General features: G+C 40.1%; 1 protein-coding gene across 1 annotated transcript in view; it reads right to left on the bottom strand.

Moving 5' to 3' along the window:
• LOC122805262 (dynein axonemal heavy chain 11-like) overlaps positions 1 to 23,905 on the bottom strand; it is a 4,596,980-nt gene that overhangs the window by 2,949,058 nt on the left and 1,624,017 nt on the right. Inside the window, exon 33 of the mRNA XM_044075350.1 lies at positions 4,037 to 4,175. Within this exon, the coding sequence (XP_043931285.1) occupies positions 4,037 to 4,175 (139 nt within the window). The remainder of the gene's footprint in view (positions 1 to 4,036; positions 4,176 to 23,905) is intronic.

The following is a 23,905-nucleotide window of genomic DNA, read 5'->3' as shown; positions in this document are numbered from 1 at the left end:
TCTGACAGCCAGACAGCTGCACCTAAAAAAGGCAGATAGGATGTAAAGTTCCTCAGTCTTTTAAGTCTTTCTTATTCTTCCCAATCTGGTTCAACAGTTTCAGTTAATCTCTCTGCTGCTAAACACTAAGTTAATTCAATCGTACTCCTTATAAGAATAGAAATATTATTAATAAATATGGGGAAAAGTGCAAGATTCTTTGATTTTCAGAATTCAGAATTGCCAGGCTCATATGTTAACGTTTGTTCTGACTAATTCTGAAAGCATGAGGAATATTTCATCTGTAGTTTCATCTTGTGAGGAAAAATCTGCTTTAAATATTTCAATTCCTTCTATTGTTAAAGCCACTACTCACTGTATTCAGTTTGTGTATGCCTTTGTTGATACTTCTTCTGCAATTGTGGCCATGAGTACTATTTTGAGGAGGTCTGCATGGCTACATTCTCAGAACCTCCCAGATGTTAAAATGAGATTGTAAATTCTCATTTTGATAGAGATTTAGTTTTTGGTCCCTATGCTGCAGGTGTGATGAAAAAGTGTGAGGAAAGGGGTAAGCTGATAAAGGGAATGTCTATGACTTTTCAGGCCTCCTTTTCCAAAATTTCTATGGAATTCTCTAGCCTTCAGCCAATTTTTGGCAAAAAACAGAATAAACTATATCAACAAAATACAGGTTAAAAAAAGTTATGTACTCACCATAACATTTTCATTTCCGCCTCACTGATGGGTTTGGAGCCAATCCCTCGGATTCGTCTCGGCTGCTATACAGGCTCGTGGCAATCTTGAACTCTGGAGTTTCACCTTACCCAGAATTCACCACCCCTTATTACCTCAGATCTTGTTTGCAGCCCATAGAAAAAAAAAGCTCATGTAATTTTATGGAAAGCTTAAGGAGTACTATAATAGTGGAAGGAAGGACAAAGCCATATCTGGAGCCATTAATTTAAGAGAACTACCTCACAAAAGAGTTGCTGTATCTATCTGTTGATCCAGAATATAATGGAAGGGGGTTGGTGGGAGGGAAACTGAGGTGGAAATGAAAATGGACAACACAGATGGAGCGTTATGGTGAGTACATAACTTTTTTATCGGATGTTGTCAATTTTCATTTCAGTCTCACTGATGGGACAGAGTCCCCAGCTACCAAATCCCCTGGTGGCCTCAAGGAAGAATATTTCTGAGCACCATTGAGCCAAATAATGCCCTACCCCCTAGAGACTAACTCCAGTTTGTAATGAGATATGAAGGTATGAGGAGAAGCCCAAGTCACCGCTGCAGAAATGTCATCCAAGGATCCAAGAAGGCTTTTGAATGAAAAGCTGAAGAAATTGCTAATGATCTTGTAGAGTGGGCATGTACTCAGTTTGTGAGAGGCAAGTTTAATTTTTTATAAACAAAGAAAATACAGTTAGTTAGCCATTTGGATAGAGAAACTTTAGAGACTGATTTATACAACTTTCTTTCAGCAAAAGAGACAAATAGTTTGGTCTGACTTTCTGAAGTATTTTGTTCTGGGCAAATAAAAATGTAACTGTCTGTTTACATCTAGTGAAAGTAACAAGTATTCTCCTTTATTGGTATAAATAGGAAAGAAAACTGGTAGGTCGAGAGATTGGTTAATGTTGGATTCTGAAACCACTTTGGGCAAAAAAGATGCATTGATTCGCAATGTAACTCTATCTTTGTGAAAAATTAAGTATAGAGGTTTCACCGACAAGGCCTGAAGTTCTGAAATTCTTCTGGCAGAGGTAATAGCCACTAAAAATAGCATCTTCTAAGAAAGGAACTTCAGATTGCAGGTATTTGCATGTTTAAAGGGAGGAAGGACTAAGGCTTGCTGTACTAGAGTTAAATCCCACGGTAGAGTAGGATCTCTAACTGGGGGTCTCAAGAGAAGAGTTCCACGCAGATATGTCTTAAAAAGTTTATGTGATGCAACTGAAGATCCATCCAAGCCAGTGTGATAGTTGGAAATTGCCACTAGCTGAACTTTGATTGTGGATGAGCTGGCTCCTTTACTGAAGAGCAGGGCCAGGAAATCCAATACAGAATGAACCGGAGCCACAAAGGAGTATACATTATTTTGAACAGCCCAGTGGACAAATCTTTTCCATTTGCTATGACAAATTTGTCTTTTGGATGGCTTGAGGGAAGCTAATAGAATTTGGTGAACAGGGGTAGAGAGCATAGGTTGTCTGGCTACTACTGGAAATGAAGATGCCAAGCTGTCAGCAAAAATGGATCTACCCTATACAATGTAACCATAAAAATTTCTCCTGCTGTTATGAATGTGATGAGGATGGAACGGTTATCTATGTGTGTTTAGCAGTTAGCATAGAGGATTAGAGCTACGAGCCATACCTTTCAACTGTCCAAAAGTTTCAAAATGACCAGATTTTTGCCACATGTATTTGGTCTGTTCCTCACACAATGTGTGGTTTTACAGCAAATGTCAAGATGATAGGTTTTTAAGTTTCAGACTTTACAGCCTTCAGAAAATGCATGCTGATGCAAAACCTGTATTCCAGCAACTTTCTAAGTTTATAAGAGCAACATTTAAAATTTGCCCCTGATTTTGGGCCTTGCCAACACTATTCTTGGCTTTGTCTACAATTCTTACAATAAGAAGATGTCAGATATCCTATGAGCTGTTAACATCTAGTGTGTGTGATTCTCTCAGCCTCCTATTGTCTACTGAGATTCTGCGCAAGTCATGTAATCACATACTGTTCTAAGCAACTGTGAAACTGGGCTAGCCTCTTTAATGGCTTCTTGTATTGCATGGCTAGTAACTTTCTATGAACTCAAAGGAATTAGTGAGTATTCTGGGTTATGGATCAATAGAATATATCAGTAATTCAGGCAACTATTATAATACTCTATATTATCTGGGTAACTTCACTGCAGACTGTGGCATCCTGCCTGCTTCGATTATTAAAATGAACAATACAAATCCAATATATTATTATATATTATCTGTATGTGTTTTGAAGTACCAGAGAGAAACAGTGAAGCAGCCAGAAAACTGAGCTCTCATCAAAACCAAAGTTGTTACTCCTGAGTAACTCAAAAACAAATAAGGGCATGACAGACTGGGTTTAACATTTCCAAAAGGTTCTTACTGGCTTTGTAAGTGACCAAATGTATCATGCTAGTTTGAGCTAAAATGTATCACACTTATTTAACTGTATATATGGCACTGGTGTGCTTTGACAAACAGCAAGCCTGGACTTTGTTTTAATAACCCCCATGAGTATATTGAGCTACTCTACAAATACCACCTACGCAGAATCAAGTTCACAAGTATCCACTGAAAATTCAGTCTGTTGCCTTTTACTCACTTAATAAGGACAAAACCTGAATGCTTTCCAGACTCTGCTAATACCTGCAATGTCCATGAGGGCTAAATGTAGAATACTGTCAAGTGCCATAATATACATAACATAAAAAGGAGTGTTGTCTTAAGAGTAAGAATAAAAAGAAGGCAATATTTGAAGAGTATAGGGTATTCATCAATGTTATTCAAATATTCTAGTAATGATGTATACAGTTCTTGTCTTTCCCCTGTACAAGGAACACAGATGTCAAATTAATCAGTAGGAAAGCAAATATTCCTTTAATTTTTTCATCATATAGATAAATAGGAAACATGATCTCAGTATTTTCCATATGTCAGTGATACAGACAGAGTCTAATAGATATTGATATCTCAAATACTATCCTGCATTACCATATCTGTAAAACATAGCTATGGCTCTAAATTCAGAGAGAAATGAAGCAAGAGAGTTTTGTTTTTCAAAATGTACAGACCTCATGAAGTGCCACCAAGTAAATAAAGTGTACATTGGGGTAACACAAGTAATCCTCGATGAATGTTTATAAACCAGTATGTTCAAAGCAATAATACAGTTGACAATCATACATCATATTAAATGGAGTTCATTTAACCTGTAATGTTCACTCATGCTGCATTCTACTGTGTCATTTCAAAACATAACAAAGGTGGTAACAGTTAATATCTGACATGGATTATTACCTGTTTGGAAAGTAGTTCACGACAAAGTGTATAGAAACTTATAAACTTTCTGGCAAGCATCCTTGCATCCACAAATCCTTCAGCCACTAACATTATTTCACATATAAGTTCAAAGTCCGGAATCACCATAGCACATGGTCTGTTGAAGAAAATGTAGTGTTTAATAAGAAAAAAAGAAACTTCGGTATGCAAAAGTGTTTCAACAACATTTATGAAAAGTCTATATTACTTTAATTACACATTTTTTATATAGCTTGTACAGCTCAAGACAAAATTCACAAAATATTGTAATGTCATGCTATCAGATTTCTTTTATCATTCCATCTGAGGCTACATTACATTTTTAATTTCAATACATTTCAAGACCCACATTTTGAATTAAAATGACAATTTTCTTTTCTGAAATTACTTTCAAATTATTGGTCTACATTTATTCGTCAAAAGAGTAACCAAGTACAACTTTGAGTTTACACAGAAGAAAAACCCGAATGCTTAAGACCAATTTGTCGAAAAACATGTTCTATAAAATTTAGAAATAAGCAGAAGTATCTAAACTATACTGCTTTTCAGTACATAATACCTCCTATGCCTTAAGCCAACCCTAAGTCTAGTCCTAGTAGTTAGCCTTAACTCTAAACATACCTAAATTATACAGACATCTGAGTTTTGCAAATACTACATAAAGACAATTAATAAGAGTCTTTATTTCAATATGACAGTCACTGATATCATACTTAAACAAATGATTTTAATGTGATAGCTTTCAATAACACTGTCCTCAAACAACTTTACTATTTCCAAACATTTTTTAGACAGTTTTTTTTTCCCACTTCCTGATAATATCATCCTCCTATTGAAGCACTTACATCAATTTGTGCACTTTAGATGGGTGCTCTGATTTGCTACATATCTGTTGCCTGTAGTAAACAAAGACATATTTAGATTTAGAAATTAAGTAAAGGCTATCAAACAAAAGAAACTCTGGTATACTAGAATTAACAATACCTATAACACCTTCTATTGTGCTGCACTCGCAGTAATGCCGTAGCAGTTTTCATCACTGATCATCACAGCAAGGCAATTACTTATATAAGGCTAGCTATCAAAAGTGTCAGAACTAATAAAATGATTCCTATCACACACTGAGAATTAAAATACAATTCATCTCCAGCAAATTCTGAAACTCTCTGTTACATTTTAAATACTTTTGTATAGCAGTGTCACCCCACATTCCTTAACAAGAGGGTGGATATGTGCCACATGCCTAGGTTCATAGGTGTGTACTAGGCTAATAGCCCTGGGGCCTTTACAAGCCTAGCCCACATAGAAGTGCTGCCTGTCATTAGTTCTCAGTGCCTCTATCAAGTAGAACCACTGGAATGATCCCCGGGGTGAACTTTGTTTCCCATCCACTCATCAAGATTTCACTTGAAGAGGGCTACTGAGGTGCTCTGCTTGACATGTATGGGAAGTCTTTTCCAGAGCATGGGTAGTCTCTGCATTATGAACCTGTCCCTCCAGCATGTTCTGTTGATTGTTGTAATGAGGTTGAGGTCTCTGGAGCGTGTGGTGCGGAGGGATTGGGATTTCTTTAGATGTAGCATTTCTAACAGAGCTGGGTCAGACATGGGTTTGTAAGTCAAGCAGAGATCATCTCTTAGTTGATGATATGAGACAGAGAATAGCTGGAGTTTTTTGAGTCTGTCCATGTAGGAGATGTATTTAAGGTCAAGGATCCTCTTTGTGAGGTACTTTTGTGGCCTCTCCAGCTGTTGCAGGTGTCTAGTGAGGTACATGCCAAATAGGGAATTATACTCTATGACTGGTCTAATGAGGGAAGAGTAGAGATAAATGATGACCTCTTTCTTCCTAGATGCAAAACCCTTGGTAATGAGATGTGCCACATAGAAGGATTTTCTGTCCACAGGGGCAATGTGGTAGTCGAAGGAGAGGCTGCTGTCAATCTTTGTCCACAGATCTCTTATAACACCTTCAGTGTTCAGTGGGCTCCCATTGATGTGGTAATTAGTGGGAACTGAATTTTTCCCAAAGGGGATGGTGACGCATTTTTTGGCATTAAGCTTAAGGCCATGGTTTCAACACCAGTCACTGGTCTCAGTGAGGCCTTTCTGTAGGATGTCTGCCTCACTTAGGGAGTTAATAATGGCTCCCAGCTTGCAGTTGTCTGTGAATTTGGTCAGCCAGAGTCTCTCTGTGTTGGCCTGGACTTTTGAGGAGTAGATTCCAAACAGGAGAGGACCCAGTACTGATCCCTGGGACTCCACTCATGACTTGGCAGTCTGACTTGGAGTCCGCTACTTTCACACTGTGGGTTCTATCTGTGAGCCAATTTGCAACCCACCTAACAATATAGGGGTTGATGCCTAGTTTGCTTAGTTTATCAATAATTCCTGAGAAAGGCCTTGGCCAGATCGAGGTAGGTTGTATAAACTGCCTTACCTTCATCCGCCACTCTGGTGACTGACTCAAAGAAGTCAACCAGGTTGAGCAGGCATGATTTTCTTTTCACAAAACCAAATTGCGTGGGATCTAGCATTCGGTGTTTCCCTATATCCTTGTTAATAAGGTCCATGATGATGCACTCCGTAGCATTATATATCAGACTCGTCAGGCTAATGGGGCAATAATTTCCAGGGTCTGCAGTCGCTCTTCCTTTATGAAGAGGGATGACTGCAGCAATGTGCCATTCAGTAAGGACAAAGCCTGAGGTGAGGCTGTGATTGAACAGAGCACACAGATGTGGTGCCAGTTCACTTTGTAATTCATGTAGAACACAGCCAGGGATATTGTTGGGTCCCATGGAAACTGTATTCTTGGCCTTAGGCAATGCAGCTTTAACTTGTGCTGCAGTAATGCTGGGTGCCTGGCATTCTTCCTGTATTGAGATTGGTCCTTTAGGAGGGGAGAGAGGGGTAAAGTTGGCACTGAATCTGTCGGCCAGTGTGTTGGCAATATCTGTTGACTCAGTATAGGAGGTACCATTGTACAGTAACTCAGAGCAAATCTGGGTATTGCCATGGAGATTCTTGATGTAACTATAGAAGGCTTTGTGGTTGCTTTTAGTGTCTGCCACAGTTCTGCCTTCATAGCTGGTTTTGGAGGTTTTGATGAGGGATCTCAACTTTTTGTTGAGGCTAATAAGGGAATTTTGCAGTCTTCGGACTTCACCTTTTTCTGCAACAGTTTCTTCCATCTGTTGTAGAGTTTATTAATGGCAGGAGACCACCAGACTGGCTTCCTTTTTTTGGAGGAAAGCATATTGGTTCTGTTGGGTATGGCTAGTTCCATGGATTTATGTTTGTGTTCGTACAGTGCATTGCTGTATGATTCGGCAGTCATGCATCTATTTTCCATTGGCATGGGTGCTGTGAAGTTAGCCACCTATGTTTTTAGGAGTCCAAAGTCAGTTTTGGAGAAGTTTTTCATGGTGGATACCTTTGCGGGGGGGTGTGGGTGAGATGTGGATTTCCATGGTGATTAGTTTGTGGTCGGATCTAACCAGGGAGGAATTGACTATTGGTGTAGAGCAATAATTTCCCATGTTAGTAATAACCAGGTCAAGGATGTTGCTTCCTCTAGTGGGGGTAAGAATGAGCAGGTCCAGTGCATTGGAATTAAGGAATTCCAGGAAGTGTTGTGCAAGTGTATTGGTGCATGAGTAGTTTTCTCAGTTGATGGAGGGGTAGTTGAAGTCACCTAGTATGAGAGTGTTGAGTTGGATCTTAATAATTTCCAGGGTGCTTAGGAATGTGGAGTGAGACTCTTGGGACATGGTTGGGGACCTAAGGCAGGCTTCAACCTGAATCGCCATCTTACCCAATGTTAGTTGTACCTGAAGTATCTCAGATGCATTATGCTGGGCTACTAGTCTGAAGGTGTGCATATCCTTTACAAATTTGGAGACACCACCACCTTTGGAGCTTTGGTCCATGTTCTGGGGCCGAAAGGTGTGGAATGAGTTATAGCCTATTAGCACAGGGGTGCTTTCTCCTGCTTTAAACTAGGTCTTCGTTACAGCACAAATGTCAATGTTCTCCATTTTGAGGAATGCTTCGAGCGAGTGCATCTTGAGATTTAGACTTCTAGTGTTGAGCAGCATGATCCTCAGATTGCATTTATTTAAAGCTGTTATGGGGTTAATTTGGTCTTTGGAACACCACCTAAAAAAAGGCACTATAGGGGTGGCAAGAGTCTTAGCCAGTACCCGGAAACCCAGGGGTGACAGATGCAGACCATCTCTGGCAAAGCATCAAGGTCTGTCATCATGTCATGCCAAGCAGACAGATACTGGATCCCCTTAGAATGACACCAGAAACTTAGCCAAATGTTGAAGTCAATCATTTTCTGTTTGTACTGTGGTATCATTCTGGTCGATGGTAGGATGCTGTTCAGGGCTAGGGTCATACTTACCTGGGCCACATAATCAGAGAGCTCCACCATGTCTCTTTTCATTTAGTCCAGGGAGGTGCATCTCAGGTCATTCACACCCACATGGACAATGACAGAGTCCTACTTGTACTTGTTGTGGAGTGACCTGAGTGCATGTGTCGGATTCTGGCACCTGATAGACAGCTGATTGTTACTTCCTCCTTATTCATCCTAGTGAGTGGGACATCAGTGTGCCTCACTATTGAGTCATCTATGATTATTGTATTGGGCAAGCTGTTTTGCCTTAGGGGCTTAGGTTAGGGGCACACTGTGTAGGTGAGCTATGTGTCTTGTGGTTTGTGCTGTGTTGTGATGGTCAAGTGTGTTTCTTTCTTGGAGGTCTCTGCTGTTTGGGTAGATTCCAAAGGTGGGTGTGTGGTTTGTGTTTTTATGTGAGGGCTGTGATGGTGAGTGTTCTGGAGGGCTATGGGGTGTGGTGCAGGTGTTGACGTTCTCCTCTTGACCAGCTATTCCGGTCTTGGCTGAAGAGTGCATGGCTGCCAATTTGAAGATATAGGCGCATCTCTCACAAGTCTCAGTGTTGGGAGGTAAGAAGAGAGGGCTGTCTGTGTACATGAGGCAGTTGCTACACTGCCTCAGAATGCCCAGATTCACCAGGTTAATAGGAGAAAGCATAGGAAATTGACCTTTAGACATGCCAGGAGGGATGGTCATCATTACTAAGTACTGGAGCTGTTTCCTTATAGGACATCTAGTGCTGATAGCACTTATGTGTGCTACAATAATTGCTACAAAAAGCCTGATGAAGTGCTGATGAATAAGCTAAGAGTGCAAGAGAGAAGAGAAAGTTGAAAGGGATAGAAAAAACTGCCCAAACGGTCAATAAACTACAATTTCAGAGCCAGAAAACCCCTCCTCTTGTGATAGATAGGCAACTCAGTGCTTACCACTCCCACTGATAAACTGTAAGGCTTCTCTCTAACACAGATGGGTCTGGAACTCAGAAATTTACAAAACAGTCCTGGATACAGCAAATCTGTATCTGGACTACTCTAGTAACAGGAAAGGTGGAAAACAAGCTTAGAACTTTTTTTTTTCAGAAAAAGCAGTTAACTTATTGCTGGAATATCTCAAAAAGAGTTTAAACCGTGCAGCTGAAGCTCTGGTTACTGCAGACCTGTACTGAGACTATGGTACTCAATTTTAAGGTTAAGAACTCAGTAAGAAAAAACTCACAGTGAAGCACAGATTAATCACTTATAGTCAAAAGAATAGCACTTGCAGTATGAAAAAATACAGTTAAACAGCAATGAAATGCAGTAAAATGCAGTTAAACAGTAATACATTGCAGTAGATAGCAATGAAATATAGTTAATCAGTAGATTGCTTTGAAACGGGTGGCCATGGTGGTGCAGCAGTTAGCGTTTTCACCTCACAGCAAGAGGTTCGATCCTTGGCTGGGGTGCTTTCTGTGCGGAGTCTGCATGTCCTCCCTGTGGTCACGTGGGTTTCCTCCCAAAGGCATGTTGTAGGTGAATTGGACACTCTAAATTGGCCCTAGGCGTGAGTGCCTGCGTGTGTGTGCCTTCTGTTGAAGGCTGGGTGCCAGGCTGGCAACTCAACACTGTAAAACACCACTACCAATCATGAGCGAACAGGTGATCTGCTGTGGCGACCCCTAACTGGGAAAAGCCGAAAGAAGAAGTAGATTGCTTTGAAACAATAGCTCACAAATCACAACAGTAACAGACAGCACTAATAATGCAGTGATTCAGCAGAACACTGTTATCAATTTAGTGAGGCTACCAACAAGCAGTAATAAATATGGCAAACAGCAAAATGAAGTAGAAAGAGGTACATTTTTTCTCCTATTTATATATACCATCTCCAAAATCACTGTACCTTAGAGTTGGAGGAATACTCCATCATACTTTAGTCTGCAATTAACAAACATTCCACCTGATTTTTTTCCTGCTCAAAAATTTGTAGTTATGATCCTTAAACTTCCAAAATCCACCTCCAGTTAACACAACCTCCTGGAGCTGTCATTTTTTTCCGTCTGTCTTTACATATGCAGAAAAGTAAAAGATGCGCATACATATTAAAGATACATGCTAAATGTACCCGCATAGGTAATACAGCACCTTTAAAAGGACTACATTTAAGGATAACCTAACAAAATCACCACTGACTCTAAAGACAAACACAAAGCATTCTATAGCTATGTCAAGAATCTCAATGGCAACACTCAAATCTGCACTGAGTTACAGCACAATGGCACTAAATATACAGAACCAACTGATATTGCCAGCATCCTGGCAGATAGGTTCAGTGCTAACTTTACCCCCCTCTCATCCCCTAAAGGGCCCATCTCTATACCAGAAGAATGCAAAGTTCCTGAAATCATGGCTGCACAGGTAAAAAACGCACTCTCCAAAGCCAAGAACACAGCATCCATGGGGCCTGACAACATCCCAGGCTGCGTTCTACACAAACTACGGAATGAACTGGCACCCCACCTAAGTACCATGCTCAATCATAGCCTTACCTCAGGCTTTGTGCCCACTGAATGGTGCACAGCGACGGTTATCCCATTCCACAAAGGGGGAGCCACCATGGACCCCGGGCACTACTGCACCATTAGCCTGATGAGCCTGGTCTGCAAGGCTATGGAATGTATTATCATGGAACTTATAAACAATGACACTGGTAATCTCCAAACTCTGGACCCACCCAGTTTAGGTTTGTAAAAGACAGATAATGTCTCCTAAACCTGATAGACTTCTTTGAAGCGGTCACCAAATCCGTAGATGAGGGTAAGGTGGTTCACACAGCCCATCTAGATCTCGCCAAGGCTTTTGACACAATCCCCCACTCTGGAATTACAGATAAACTCACTAAACTAGGTATAAATCCCTATGTCACAAGATGGGTTGCCAACTGGCTCACTGACAGAACCCACACTGTGAAGTAGCAGACTTTAAATCTGACTTTAAGCCAGTGACACGTGGAGTACCACAGGATTCAGTCCTGGGTCTTCTCCTGTTTGGTATCTACTTCTCTGAAGTACAGGTTAACACAGAAGGTCTTTGGCTAATGAAGTTCACAGATGACTGAAAACTAAGAGCCATAATCGAAACTCCTAATGATATGGACATCCTACAAAAAAGCCATGGCCTCAAGCTCAGTGCCAAAAAGTGCATTCTCATCCCTTTTGGTAATAAAATCTGTACCCATGAACTACCACATAGGCAGTAGTCTACTTAGCACCAAAAGTCTGATAAGAGACCTTGGGACACAGGTGGACAGTAGTCTCTCCTTTGATAATCACATCACCACAGTAGTCAGGAAATCCTTCTATGTGGCACACCTCATCACAAAAGGTTTCTCATCCAGGAAAAAAGAGGTCATTGTTTCCCTCTACTCGTCACTCATTAGACCCCTTATAGAATACAGTGCCCCTTTTGGTATGTACCTCACAAGACATCTACAACAACTGGAAAGGCCTCAGAAATACCTCACAAAGAGGATTACTGGCCTCAAACAGATTCTCTACGCAGACCGTCTCAAAAACCTCCAGCTTTACTCTGTCGCATATCGCCTACTCAGAGGCGATCTCTGCCAAACATACAAAGCTATGTCAAACCCAGAGCTGTTGGACATGCTCCACTTAAAGTAATCCCAATACCTCTGAGACTTCCCATACTCTGGAATAAACTACCTATCTATATCAAACAAAGCTCCTCATTAGCACTCATCAAGAAAATCTTGATGATTGGATGGGAGATAGGAAATTCACCCTGGGGATCACTTCTGTGGCTCTGCTTGACAGGGGCACAGGAAAATAATTTTCTTGGGTGGCAAAAACCAGGGTACCTTTTTGGCTAGGCTTATATAGGCCCTAGGGCCAATAGCCTAGTACCTACCTATGAACCTATAAACTCTAAAAAAATCATCAAATGTTAAGGGGAAAGAAGGCTGATTTCCATAGGAAAGACAGACAAACATTATAAACAAAAATGGGATGCCAATGGAAATATTAGCTGTCATAGGGAAATATATAGCCAAAGGATGCTCCTTGTGGCTGCATATAACTCCTGTTGAATAAACTATTATCAACCCTGGACAGCTGGAAAGTTGACTGCTTCTTGTATTTTTTTTTTGCCCAGATGCCAAGTAATGGAGAAAGAGATATATAGTTTCCCATGTGGATAAATGTCCTCCTTGAACACCTAATGTGATGCTTCAGTCCTTGCAACCATCCTCCCTACCTTAACAAAAATAACTTTGTCTAGGTTTGCACTCATTAATGAGATATGCTCCTTCCCCATATTAACACAAATAACTTATCCTGGATTTGCACACAACACCCAAGGAGGAATTAATTCAGGCACTTTTTCTTTTTTCAAATAGAACATGGTGGCCAAAACCTCATTGTATTTCTGGTTATGAGATGCATTAAGAGAATCTGTTGCTGTCATTATGGAAGCTATTACATGTACCCTGTATATATTATGAAAATGTCTAGTAGCATGAAGAACAAAATCAACTGTAATAGACAGAAAAAGATTAAGAAAGGGTAACAGGTCAACATTTCTGAGCCCCCAAAACATGTTAGAATGTTAAAACATTTTTGCTTATCATTACAGCTGCTTTGTAATACTAATATAACCGAATGCAAACATGAGAGCTTAAATCACAATAATTAGCTTTTACTGCCTGATAAAGCTAAATACTGATATAGATCTGAATTTAAAGATTCTGAAAATTCAGAGCCCCTCCGAAGGATGATCCTGCTCTGGTCATAAGTGCACCTACATTTCTTGAGCTCACTGCACCGAAACAACTGGTCTTGCTACTTAAGAGTGTGATGTAAAACGCACTTGGGAAAAAAAGCATGTACCTAACACTTTAGTCATAGGTGACTCTATAGTCCGGCACACTGATGTCCCTCTCACCAGGTTGAATAAGGAGAAAATTACAGTCAGCTGCCTGTCGGGTGCCAGGATCCGCCACATAATGCATGCACTCAAGTCACTCCACAACAAGTACAAATATGACTCTGTCATTGTCCATGTTGGAGTGAATGACTTGAGACGTACCTCCCTGGACTACATGAAAAGAGACATGGAAGAGCTCTCGGATCATATGGCCCAGGCAGGTATGACCCTAGCCCTGAGTAGCATCCTACCTTTGCCCAGAATGAAACCGCAATATAAGGATAAAATGATTGACTTCAACAATTGGCTAAGCTTATGGTGTCATTCAAAGGGGATCCAGTATCTGTCTGCCTGGGATGACATGATTGACAGACCACGATGCTTTGCCAGAGATGGTCTGCACCTGTCGCCCCTGGGATTCAGGTTACTGGCTAAGGCTCTTGCCACCCCTATAGTGCCTTTTTTAGGCAAACTTCAAAGGACAAAACCACCACCGTAACAGGTACAAGCATGCAAAATCTGAAGGTAATGCTACTCAATGCTAGAAATCTAAACCTCAAAATGCACTCTCTCGAGGCACTCCTAAAAATGGAGAACATCGATATCTGTACAGTAACTGAGACCTGGTTCAAGGCTCCAGAGAGCACCCCTGCAATACCAGGCTACAACTCTTACCACACTTTTCAGCCACCAAACCAGGACCGAAACACTAAAGGTGGAGGAGTGTCAATATTCACCAAGGATATTCACACCACCAGGCTAGTTGGCCAACACAATGTGTCTGAAATTCTCCAGGTGCAACTAACACTAGGTAAGACTGCAATCCAAATTGTAGCTTGCTACAGATCCCCCACCATACCCCAAGATTCTCACTACACCTTTCTAAACATACTGGAAAATATTAAGATAGAACCAAACACCCTAATACTGGGTGATTTTAACTACCCTGCCATTAACTGGGAAAACTACTCATGTCCCAACACCTTTATGCAACGGTTCTTGGAATTCATAAATTCCAACGCCCTGGATCAACTAATCCATAGTCCCACCAGGGGCTCCAATATCCTAGACCTGGTCATTACCAACATGGGAAATCAATGCTCCATACCTATGGTCACCCCTCGTTAGTCAAGTCTGACCATAAGCTAATCACCCTTAACATCCACATCCCACCCCACCCCCAGTAAAGAAACCACCATAAAAACTTCTCCAAAGCCAACTTCATGCTACTCAAGTCAGAAGTGACAAACTTCATGACACCCATGCAGACGGGAACTGAAAGTTCAACTGCTGAATCCTACACTAAGGCACTGTACGAGCACATCCACTCATGCATGAATCGTGCCATCCCAAATAGAACCAAAATGCTCTCATCCAAAAAAGGAAGCCAATCTGGTGGTCCCCTGCCATAAACAAACTTTACAACAAAAGGAAGAAACTTTGCAGAAAAGAGGAAAATCCCAGGATGCAAAAAACTCCCTTACTAGCCTCAGTAAGAAACTGAGATGCCTCATAAAATCCTCTAAAGCTAGTTACGAAAATAAAATTGCCAAAGATTCCAAAGACAACCACAAAGCATTCTATAACTATGTCAAGAATCTAAATGGCAATGCTCAGATCTGCTCTGAGCTAAAACAGAATGGCATTAAATATACTGATCCGAAGGATATTGCCAATATCCTGGCAGATCGATTCAGTGCCAACCTCACCCCCTCTCACCCCCTAAATGGCCCATCTCAATACCGGAAGATTGCCAAATTCCAGTAATAACGGCCACACAGGTACAAAACGCACTCTCTAAAGCCAAGAATACAGCATCCATGGGACCAGATGACATCCCGGGCTGTGTACTACATGAACTACAATATGAACTGGCACCTCACCTAAGTGTCATGTTTAATCATAGCCTCACCTCAGGTTTTGTGCCCACTGAGTGGCGCAGAGCTACAGTTATCCCAATCCACAACGGGGATCCAGCTTGGATCCCGGAAACTACCGTCCCATCAGTCTGACAAGCCTTATCTGCAAGGCCATGGAGCGTATTATCATGGAACTTATAAACAAAGACATTGGCAACCTTCAAACACTGGACCCCACCCAGTTTGGGTTTGTGAAGGGCCGATCTTGTCTCCTGAACCTGATTGACTTCTTTGAATCAGTCTCCAGAGCCATGGACAAGGGTAAGGTGGTCCACACAGCCTATCTAGACCTTGCCAAGGCCTTTGACACCATCCCCCACTCTAGAATCATAGATAAACTTACTAAGTTGGGCATTAATCCCTATGTCACCCAATGGGTTGCTAAATGGCTTACTGATAGAACCCACACTGTAAAAGTAGCCGACTCCAAATCCAGCTCCAGACAAGTGACAAGTGGAGTACCTCAGGGTTCAGTCCTGGAGCCGCTCTTGTTTGGCATCTACTTCTCTGAAGTACAGGTCAACACAAAGGGACTCTGGCTAACAAAGTTTGCAGATGACTGCAAATTGGGAGCCATTATTGAATCCCCAAATTATGTGGATACTCTACAAAAGGGCTTTACAGAAACAGATGCTTGGTGCCAGAGCCATGGGCTCAAGCTCAATGCCAAGAAATGTATTGTTATCCCCTTTGGGAAGAAACATGTATCCATGAATTACCATATAGGTGGCAGTACACTAAACACAGAAAGTGTGATAAGAGACTTAGGGACACAGGTGGACAGTGGTCTCACCTTCGATAACCACATCGAAACAACAGTCAGGAAATCCTTCTATGTGGCACACCTCATCACGAAGGGCTTTTCATCCAGAAAAAAGGAGGTCATTGTCCCACTGTACTCATCCCTCATTAGACCCATTATAGAATACAACGCCCCATTTGGTATGTACCTCTCAAGACATCTGCAACAACTGGAAAGGCCTCAGAAATACCTCACTAAAAGATCACAGGCCTAAAGCAGATGCCCTACACTGACCGCCTTAAAAAACTCCAGCTATACTCTGTCGCATATCGTCTACTCAGAGGCGATCTCTGCTTAACATACAAGGCCATGTCAAACCCAGAGCTGCTGGACATGCTACACTTAAAGAAATCCCAATCCCTCAGAGCTACACGCTCCAGAGATCTAAACCTTGTCATCACAATAAACAAAACATGCTGGAGAGATAGGTTCCTGACCCAGAGACTCCCCAGACTCTGGAATAGATTGCCCATACATGTCAAGCAGAGTGCCTCTTTGGACCTCTTCAAGAGGAACCTTGACGATTGGATGGGAGAAAGGAAATTCACCCCAGGGATCACGTCAGTCGCCCTGCTAGACAGGGGTCCAGGAAAGTAAATAATGTGGGAAGAAATAGCCAGGGAATTGTTATGGCTAGGCTTGTATACGCCCTAGGGCTGATAGCCTAGTACCAACCTATGAACCTATGAACCTTGCATATTCTCTTCTAGTTCAACAGACATGTGATTATTTGACCCCAAAGCACCTAAATCCTTGGGAGGTCATTACTCACCAGCAATATTCCCAAGGTCACAAAACAAAAAGAAATTTTTTATAAGGGAGGAAGTCTCATGGCAGCCTCTCACCCTAACCCCTGTGTTTGTGTGTGTGTGTGTGTGTGTGTGTGTGTGTGTGTGTGTGTGTGTGTGTGTGTGTGTGTGTTTCTCGCTATATATATATATATATATATATATATATATATATATATATATATATATATATATATATATATATATATATATATGTATATACACACACATATATATATATATATATATATATATATATATATATGTGTGTGTGTGTGTGTGTATATATTTATATATGAGTCTACTTCTAATAATCAAAAGCTGACTTACCCGAAGACAACTTTACCGAGATAACTACTTTACCAAACAATCACACTACCGAATTTTTTTAACAGGGTAAGTATGCACTTGGCCAATATATATATATATATATATATATATATATATATATATATATATATACATACATATATATATATACATACATACATACATACACAAGTGTGAACATAAATGCACAAGATAACACAAACTCTGAGAAAATAAGAAAAAGTGACAAAATTGCAACAATAACCTTCTTGCTCTTTTCTGATTCTATGCAACAAGCAGTGATGATGTTATAAGTGTCTGTCAACTGGAAGCTGACAAACACTCAGTTTCCCGAGAAGAAAATGAAAACCAAAAGAGACAAGAACCTGAACTCCAGGCTATAATGGTTGTCAAGGCAGAAGATTTATTATAAATGGTGAGCACTTTCATGGTATAACAAACCGCTTTTTCAAACCATTAAAAAGACCACACACTTACATTTTTTATATTCAGAACATAACAATCAAAAACAAATAAGCAGTCACATGCTAAAAAAATGAAATATTCAAAAACATATTAACTTCAATCCAATTGGAATCAACAAATAAAGACTTCCTAACAATCATGTTTTGAAAGCCAATCAGTGAGAAACAGAATAAAATAGCACATCTTAATTGGATAATTGAAAAACCTTCCTATAGTATGTTCTAATCTATAAAGGCATTCTAATCCAAACATTTTGATACCTGACTAGAAACCACTATAGAGTTTAACAAATCCAGTTGTCTCAAAGTTCAACATAAACTAAAACATTGTCTAGGACATCAGGACATATACAATAGGAAAGACTTCCGTCCACTCGCCTTTCAAGACAAGTGAACTCTCTCCAATCAGAGGTTAAATAGTGCAATCCTATCAGCTACATGAAAAAACTGTAAAAGGCAGTAAGAAATATAAAACAAAATGTAAGGACTCAAAATAACTGGGTGGCATTTCCTCTATACAATTAAAAAATGAATGCATATTCCTTTCAATACATTGCATCTACCATAATAAACCTAATAGAAAAGGATCATGTTCAATTCAACATGTTGAAAATCACCATAAAACACGAGCAAGCCAGATCAAAACAAAAATGGGCAACCAAAGACATTAGATACACACAAGACCAGTCATGGGTCTGCTCTGACAAAACCATCAAATGAAAAAGTAGAGTATAACAACTAGTCACCCCATAAACAGACATTAAGCCACCCTATACTAAAAACCAGGAAAGGAGATTTAAACAACAGTAGGGTCTATCCAATAACTTGCAACAATAATGAAATCAGAAAAGATCAAAGTATCTAACAATCTAACGTCATGTAAAAAACAAATTAAAAATGCATATCTACTAGCAACATATAAAAAATGTCACAATAAATTATGAATAATACAAATGACTGAGAACAAAACCAAAGAACCAAAAACGTATGATGCACACTGAACCAATCATAGGTCTAATCTAACAAAACCATCTAATAGCAAAGCAGAATAAAACAGCTTATCGCTGCATGAACAAGCACCAAATCATCCTATCAAAAAATTAAAAAGAACCTATAGGGTAGTACAGAAGACAGAATCTAACCAATCACGGCAACCAGTAGTAAATCCTTTCAATAGTATTTTAGAAACAAATGAGAGTCAACCAAATGCATCAAAGACATATACCAAACCAAGTAATCATATTCTAATGGCAGATTCCACGTACCAATGACAGCATCTGAATGACAATAAAGTCCATTAAAAAACTAAAAACCAAAGTATATACGTGACACTGACATATACTAACAAAAAATATCTATGAAAGAAATATATACAAAAAGACAAGTGAATGCAATAGCTAAAAGATGAAAAAACTAGCAAAACATCCCAAGACTCAAAAATATAAATACACTTAAAAAGCAATGGCAACTAACAAAAACACTTCACTGCAGCAAAAACAGAAGCATGCTGGATTCTCCATAAAAATATATACCAAAATACTAAATATAAAAATATAACTATAAAACTACAGGAAATCTATGAAAATATAACTACTAAAACATAACTAAAAACATATTAACTAATAAAAAGACCAAAGAAAAATATATATGCGAAAATCATGACCACACAAGATGTCATAGGATCTGTATAAGCTAAATGAAAGATATGTGTTTACAATAGCTTCAGAGATTCAAAGTAAACTTTATTGTCATTTACGACCACACACGTGTAGCCTAAACAAAATTGCATGCATCAGCTCCTTCTTGAGATTACAAATAGAAGTAAAACAACATATACAAGTAAAAGAATGAACACAACTAATGTATACAATCCTACTCCCACTACCCATACAAAAGAGCAGAAATATTCCAACACTTGAATACAGAATAGGTATATCCTCCCCTAAGTTATAATAACTGCACCATTTAAATAAAAAACACATTAAAGATTGCACATTGCCTAAATTGTCTGTCTAATATTGTACTTAATAAAGATAATATAAATATATATTGCACTTTCTTGGAATTTGTGTGGTATATATTATACAACAGACTATAGTTATTTGTGAAGAGAAAAAAAGAAAGAACTGACTTAGCTAATGTCCAATTCTCTTGGACTTATGCTCAGGTTCAGAAGTCTGAAAACTGTCAAATAAAAACTTTTGTTGAATCTGGTAGTCCTACAGGGGATACTGCAATATCTTCTACCCAATACCAGATGCTTAAACAGTCCATGTGCTGGATGCATGGTGTTTTGTATTATTTTGGTGGCCCTTCTGATGCTTCTTGTAGATTAAAGTTGTATCAATGGAAGACTTGTACCTGTTACCTTCTCTGTGACCCTCACCACTCTGTAGTGCCTTCCTTTCTGTAGCTGTACAACTTCCAAACCACACTGTGAAGTTGCTGGTGAGGACACTCTCAATAGCAGCTTTATAGAAGGTGGAGAGGATATGAGGTGGGAGCTTAGCTTTCTTCAGCCTTCTCAAAAAATGGAGGCAATGGTGCACTTTTTTGATCAGCTGGCTGGTGTTTCTCGACCATGAGAGATCAATGTGTACACCTAGAAATTTTGTATACTTAACCCTCTCTACATTCTCACCATTGATCATGAGAGCTGGATGGTTTGTTTTCTTTTTCCAGAAGTCAGTGATAATCTCTTTGGTCTTGCTTACATTCAGGTCAAGGTTGTTCCCCTCACACCAACTGATCAGAGATGCCACCTCCTCTCTGTATACACTTTCATCCTCCTTTGTGATGAGCCCCACTACTGTGGTATCATCAGCAAACTTGATGATATGGTTGGACTTGTGCTTTGCATAGCAGGCATGGGTCAGGATGGTGAATAACAGTGGACTGAGAACACATCCCTGTGGAACCCCTGTATTAATCTTGATAGACTTTGATGTGCTCTTATATGAACTCACTCTCTGTGGCCACTCAATCAGGAAGTCCAGGATCCAGTTACAGAGATGTCTACTGACTCCTACATATGCTGGTTTATCTATCAGTTGCATTGGTACCACCATATTAAATGCTGAGCTGAAATCTATGAACAGCATCCTCACATAGTTGTCATTGCCCCCTTGCGCTAATGATATGGCATCATCTGTGGATCTGTTGGCTCTGTAAGCAAACTGTAGAGGGTCAAAATCGGGAAGTAGCCCCAATGACAAATGCTTTTTAATCAGTCGCTTGAAACATTTCATAACAGTGGATGTCAGAGCGACTGGTCTGTAGTCGCTAAGGCTGGAGGGGGAGGTTTTCTTAGGCAATGGAATGATATTTGTTTCCTTTTAACATGAGGGTACTTTTGTCATGGCAAGAGAGGTTTTAAATATCTCTGAGTGTACTGTGCACAGTTAATTAGTGCAGCCTTTTAACATCTTTCCCAATATGTTGTCTTTCCCAGCAACCTTCCTGGGGTTCACCCTTCTTAGCTCTCTTCTCACTTCCTCTGTACTGAGTTTGAGTAGCTTTAGTGTTAACCTGTAGTTTTCCTCCTCAAATCTTCCAAAGAACGTATTCAAGCTGTTCAGGAATTTGATGCTGTCCTCACACTGTGCTGACCTGATTTTGTAGTCAGTGATCTCCTGTATGCCTTGCCATAATCCCCTTGCATCCCTCATGTCATCAAAGTGGCTCTGCACCCTTCTGCCATACTCCCTCTATGCCTCTTTTATACCTCTCCTCAGATTGCCTCTTGCTTCACTTAGTGCTGCTTTGCCCCGTAACCTACATTTCTTGCCTTCAGAAGATCATACACCTTGAGGGTGGAGCCATGGCTTCTGATTTGCTCTGATTGCGATGCTCTTCGTGCTTGTTATTACATCAATGCAGTTTGAAATGTACAACATCACAACCTCTGTGTATTCATCTGTGTTTAGATGCTGATTTACTGCCTCCTTGAATACATCCCAGTCTGTTCTTTCAAAGCAGTCTTGGGGGGCCTCCATGGCTCTCTTTGGACAAACCATGATTTGTCTCTTCATGGGTTTCTCTCTAATCAGTGCTAGTTTGTAGGCTGGTGATAGCAAGATGGTATAATGGTTAGATTGTCCCATTTGTGGAAGCTGCACTACTTTGGAGGCTTTCTTTAAGTTTGTATACACATTGTCCAGGATCTTATCACCCCTAGTGAGAACATCCACATACTGATGGTAGTGTGAGAGTACTTCTTTCAGATATGCCTTGTTAAAGTCCCCCACTACCATGTGTACAAAGTCAGGATTTTTGCTCTGTAGCTCACCGATATGATTGCATGGTTTATTTAGACCCTCAGTGGCATTAGCACTGGGTGGGATATACACCAATGTTATACTGACCCCATTCAGCTCCTTGGGCAAGTAAAATTGTGTATATCTGATGGACAGGAATTCTAAGTTCTCACAGCAGTGTAATAGCAAGATTTCACAGTTACTGCACCATATTTGTTGACAAAGATGCAGACTTCTCCTCCTCTGGTCTTTCCACATTGTTTGGTTTCTGTCTGCATGAAACAGCATGAGACTCTCTAAGTTTACTGCATTGTCATTTATCTTGACATGCAGACACATCTCAATAAACAAAAAAAAAAAAACAACTATTTCTCATCTTGCTTTTATTGCAGAGTTCCAGTCTAAAGTAGGCCATCTTGCTCTCCCGCGATCTCACATTAACCAGCAATATTGTTGGTAATGCAGGCCTGTAAGGGTTTGCTTTTAGCTTAACAGCAATACTTGCTCTGCGTTCTCTTTTCCTTGTAATTTGACATTTTTTTTTTTTCCTTGTCCAGCATGTTCCAAAACCTTTTTCTACCAGTTTCAAGCATATTAGAGTGTGTAAAGTTAAAATACCCATCGGCTGTGACTCTGTGAAAGTTGTAGGCCCCAGATACTCTGTAGATTTCAAGGCATCAATCCAGCAACATGTAGATGCTGACTGTTAAATTTCTCATAACTTATGTCTGCTGTAACCTATTGTACCTTCAACTGAAAATGCCAAAACTGATTTTTTTCGAGGTCTATTGTGCAAAAGAAGATAAAATGTGCATATTTCTATAATGAGGTGACACAGCCGCTGCCTCACAAGGTGCTGTCATTTTTTTTTTTTATTATATTTGGATAAGTAGGTAGGTTCATCCTTGTTAACAGTAGGACCATTGATAGTACTCGTACTTATGGGGACATGCTAAGGTGAGATATTTAGATGTATGGAGTAAAAAGTATTCTGTTGTGGCAGCCAAGGATATGTTGAAAGAAACCAAATAAAAGATAATGCAAACATTGAGAAACTGAAATTGATTGATTATGGATATATACATAGTAAGATGCAAGCAGTGAGAATGTTTTTAGTCACTTTAGTTTTATATACTCTATACTTAAACTTAAAACAACACAAATTCCTCCAACCCCCCCAACCTCCTACAGGTCTAATAAATAATTCCCCATTCTCATTCAAATCAGTACCAACATCTACTATCCAAAAACTCTTATCCAAACTCAAACCCACCACCCTCACTGCTGATAACCTCCCTGCAGAGTACCTTCAGCTTGCCTCTAGAGCCATAGCATACCCCATTTCCTTACTGATAAACAGATCCATCACTGAACACACCACTCCATCCTTATGGAAGACCTCTTATATCATCCCCTTCCACAAGAGTGACCCATCCATAGACCTCTCCAACTGCCATCCCATCACAATCCTGTCACCCTTATCTAAGATTCTAGAAAGATGTATTCACCGCCAACTCCTTACCCATCTCCTCAACAATAATTTATTATCCAAAACTCAACATGGTTTCCGACCTACTCATAGCACCACCACTGTCCTAATTAACTTCACCAACACCATTAACACTCATAGGAACCAAGGTCAACTAGTCTCTGCTATCTTTCTAGACTTATCTAAAGCATTCCATACATTCTCCTATAACAAACTCTTAACCTGTCTCTCTGAGCTCAACATGGATAACCCCACCCTACTTTGGTTTAAAAATTACCTAGACCACCACTCCCAATCAGTCAAATGGCTCGACTCCCCATCCTCCGCACTCCCAGCCACAGCAGGAGTACCTCAGGGTTCAATCCTCGGCCCCCTTTTTTTCAACATTTTTACAAACCAACTCCATCTAGCAACCACCAAAGCAGAAATAGTGCAATACGCTAATGACACTACTCTAATCTGTTCTGCACC

This window comes from Protopterus annectens, chromosome 6.part1 (genome assembly GCF_019279795.1).
Source record: "Protopterus annectens isolate FY-2018-M chromosome 6.part1, PAN1.0, whole genome shotgun sequence".
NCBI classification, from domain to species: Eukaryota; Metazoa; Chordata; order Ceratodontiformes; family Protopteridae; genus Protopterus; species Protopterus annectens.
Note: the sequence above shows the minus strand (reverse complement) of the source record. Positions and strands in the feature narration are given on the sequence as shown.